The sequence below is a fragment of the Octopus bimaculoides genome, chromosome 6, assembly GCF_001194135.2.
Source record: "Octopus bimaculoides isolate UCB-OBI-ISO-001 chromosome 6, ASM119413v2, whole genome shotgun sequence".
Taxonomy (NCBI): domain Eukaryota; kingdom Metazoa; phylum Mollusca; class Cephalopoda; order Octopoda; family Octopodidae; genus Octopus; species Octopus bimaculoides.
This window is the reverse complement of record NC_068986.1, coordinates 107,973,144-107,975,606: the sequence shown is the minus strand read 5'-3', so window position 1 is coordinate 107,975,606 and position 2,463 is coordinate 107,973,144. Positions and strand designations below refer to the sequence as shown.

Sequence of the window (2,463 nt, the reverse complement as noted above, 5' to 3'; positions counted from 1 at the left end):
ATATTAATCATTTTTTGAAATAAAGTAAAAAATCTAAATATATGAAAAAAAAATCTGGATAAATTTTATATACTTTAAAACAGACAGAATGCAGTTAAAATACAATTGACAAGAGAAAGGAGTAGAAGAGATATAGAAATCACGAGTTTTACAAGATTAAACTCCATCCCTTTATGTTCTGAATTCAAGCTTATCTCACCTGGATCAATTTTGGTTTTCATACCTGGGGGGGTCGATAAATTTACCAATATAGATAGATTAAAGCGATTTATATTGAAGATCGTTTTTTTCTCTCTCTCTCTCTCTCTCTTTCTGTCCTCTGTAAAATATTTGTCTTCAAGTCAAACGAGAAAACCCTTTAAATAAAGTGGTCGCTCGACCGGGCGACCCGCCTGCCTAATAACGCCGTAAGTCAACTCAAAAGAAAATACAAACAGAAATCAGAATAACAGAATACAAACACGAATATTGTTATATTTTCTAAACAAACAAGAATCCAAACACGTAGAGTCAATCATGCTTACAGTATTATTATTTAAGTATAAATATATGTAATTTATATAATGTATATTTAACATGGTTATTTTTGTTTAATCTAACCTCGGATGTTTGTATGAAACAGATTATTTAATATACAAGTATTATTCTTTATTCCTTAAGAATATCTAATGATGTTCGTGTTTGTATTTTATTCTGTTATTCTGGTTTCTGTTTGTATTTACTGCTCAAAAAGCCATAATGGGAAGGATCGGTCACCGACCTGTTAGAAATAGCAGCGAATTCGTCGTCAAATCACACACTAATATCTTTTAAAAAAACCCACATCATATTCTTTAATGTAGTTCTGGGGTACACAATGACTAAAAATAAAAATGGGATGGTTACGACTGGAGTGCTTTTGAATATAGGTTTGCTCATTCAGAACTGATTTAGAGTTAAATAATAACATTTGTCTTGTGCCGAATCGGAACTATATTTATCTATCTACGTGCAGTTGGGGGTAAATGTTTTCAAGAAGCACCTGGATCTTCTGCTGTCCAAGATCCAAGATAAACCTATATCAATGCAACAATATCAAACTGGCTTATTCACTAAAAAAAAAGCCAACTATTTGAAAATGGCCATTGAAAAAAGTGATGAAATGGTAATGCCCCAGCAAGGCCACAACCTTTGGGTTGGAACACTCAAAGAAATATATATATATATTCTAACAAAACTGTCCGATGAACGAGAACGTGAAACTCCGAGTAACAGTCTTTTGTTATATTTCTGCTGCTTTTAAATAAAGTATATATATATATATATATATATATAGCAGTAGGGAGGCTCTCGTCTTTATGAAGCTAAAATATCTCTGGCTGTTTGTTGTTGACATTTTAATGTTATTGTTATTTTCCTTTCTTACTTATGCTTGGAGTTGTTTTTAGTAAAAAATCGTTTCTAACACAGACAGAAGGCAATAAATGTGAGATTAGGGAACAATTAATTCAATCGACTTCAGTAAATATTTATTAAACCCAGAAGGATGAACGAAGCAGAGGCGACTTTATGAGAAATATGAACGTAGAAGGAGACAAATATAACGAAATCTTGCAGTATAATTAAAATTAAGAATAATAATGTATATTTTTAGAATGTTATTTACGGTTTCTAAAGTATAATGAAGATAAACCTTCCACACCATTATAAATTAAATAATTAAAGCTAATTATAAATAAAAAATAGTTGGATGAGAAATAAATATTTTAAGCTATGAATAAAAACATTTGAGAAAGGTGAATGAAAAAAAGCTGACTTTTGGGCAAATACGAAATTCAATCGAAACATAACAACGTGGAGATTTGGAGATATTAGTAGGGTAAATAAGTGTGAGAAATAAAGAGCCATTTGGGTGGTTTATAAGCTGGGAAAATGTGGAAAATTAGAGAAAGTTGATAATTTTACCTCCAGCCATGTTGAAAGACGGATGCCGATTCTAATTGAGTTATAATTATGTGCAGCAGGAGATTGTAGACCAATGTGACAAAAGACCTTTAAATGAATACATTTCGTTGTTGTTTGATTTATGGAGGTATCATACCACACAAGGTTAATTTATTTTTACAAAGAGATCTCAAATTACTAATATTTAATCTAAGGGTCATGAAAGGATGAAGGGACAAGAAAATCGTCACAGTATTTAGACGTAGAATTATGTTAGGTTAAAATTAGTGACGTCTTTAGCTTATCTGACACTTGTACCACTTCTTTCTCTACTCAACATACGCGCATTGCTTTCTAAAACGTGGACACTAGAGAAATAAATATAAGATGGGATATAGATTTGGTGGAGTTGGAGAGGATACGTAGGTCGTGTGGGACTCAGAACATTCACAATTTAATTCTTTTCACACGTAGTAACGTATGTGTCAGGTGAATCGAGACGAACGACTGGATTTTGATCTTTCATTGTTGCAGGTTCAA

The 2,463-nt window shown here is 31.8% G+C and overlaps 1 protein-coding gene across 2 annotated transcripts in view; it reads right to left on the bottom strand.

Annotated features, from left to right (window-relative positions):
- LOC106867987 (uncharacterized protein C19orf47) overlaps nucleotides 1-2,048 on the bottom strand; it is a 27,292-nt gene extending 25,244 nt beyond the window's left edge. The window contains exon 1 of one of the 2 annotated variants that reach the window (XM_014913072.2): nucleotides 1,945-2,048. In XM_014913072.2, coding sequence (XP_014768558.1) covers nucleotides 1,945-1,954 — 10 coding nt within the window. In that variant the 5' untranslated portion in view covers nucleotides 1,955-2,048. Of the gene's footprint in view, nucleotides 1-199; nucleotides 346-1,944 lie in introns of those variants that run through there. The other variant, XM_014913071.2, reaches the window with a different exon arrangement.
- Nucleotides 2,049-2,463: the final 415 nt, after the last annotated feature.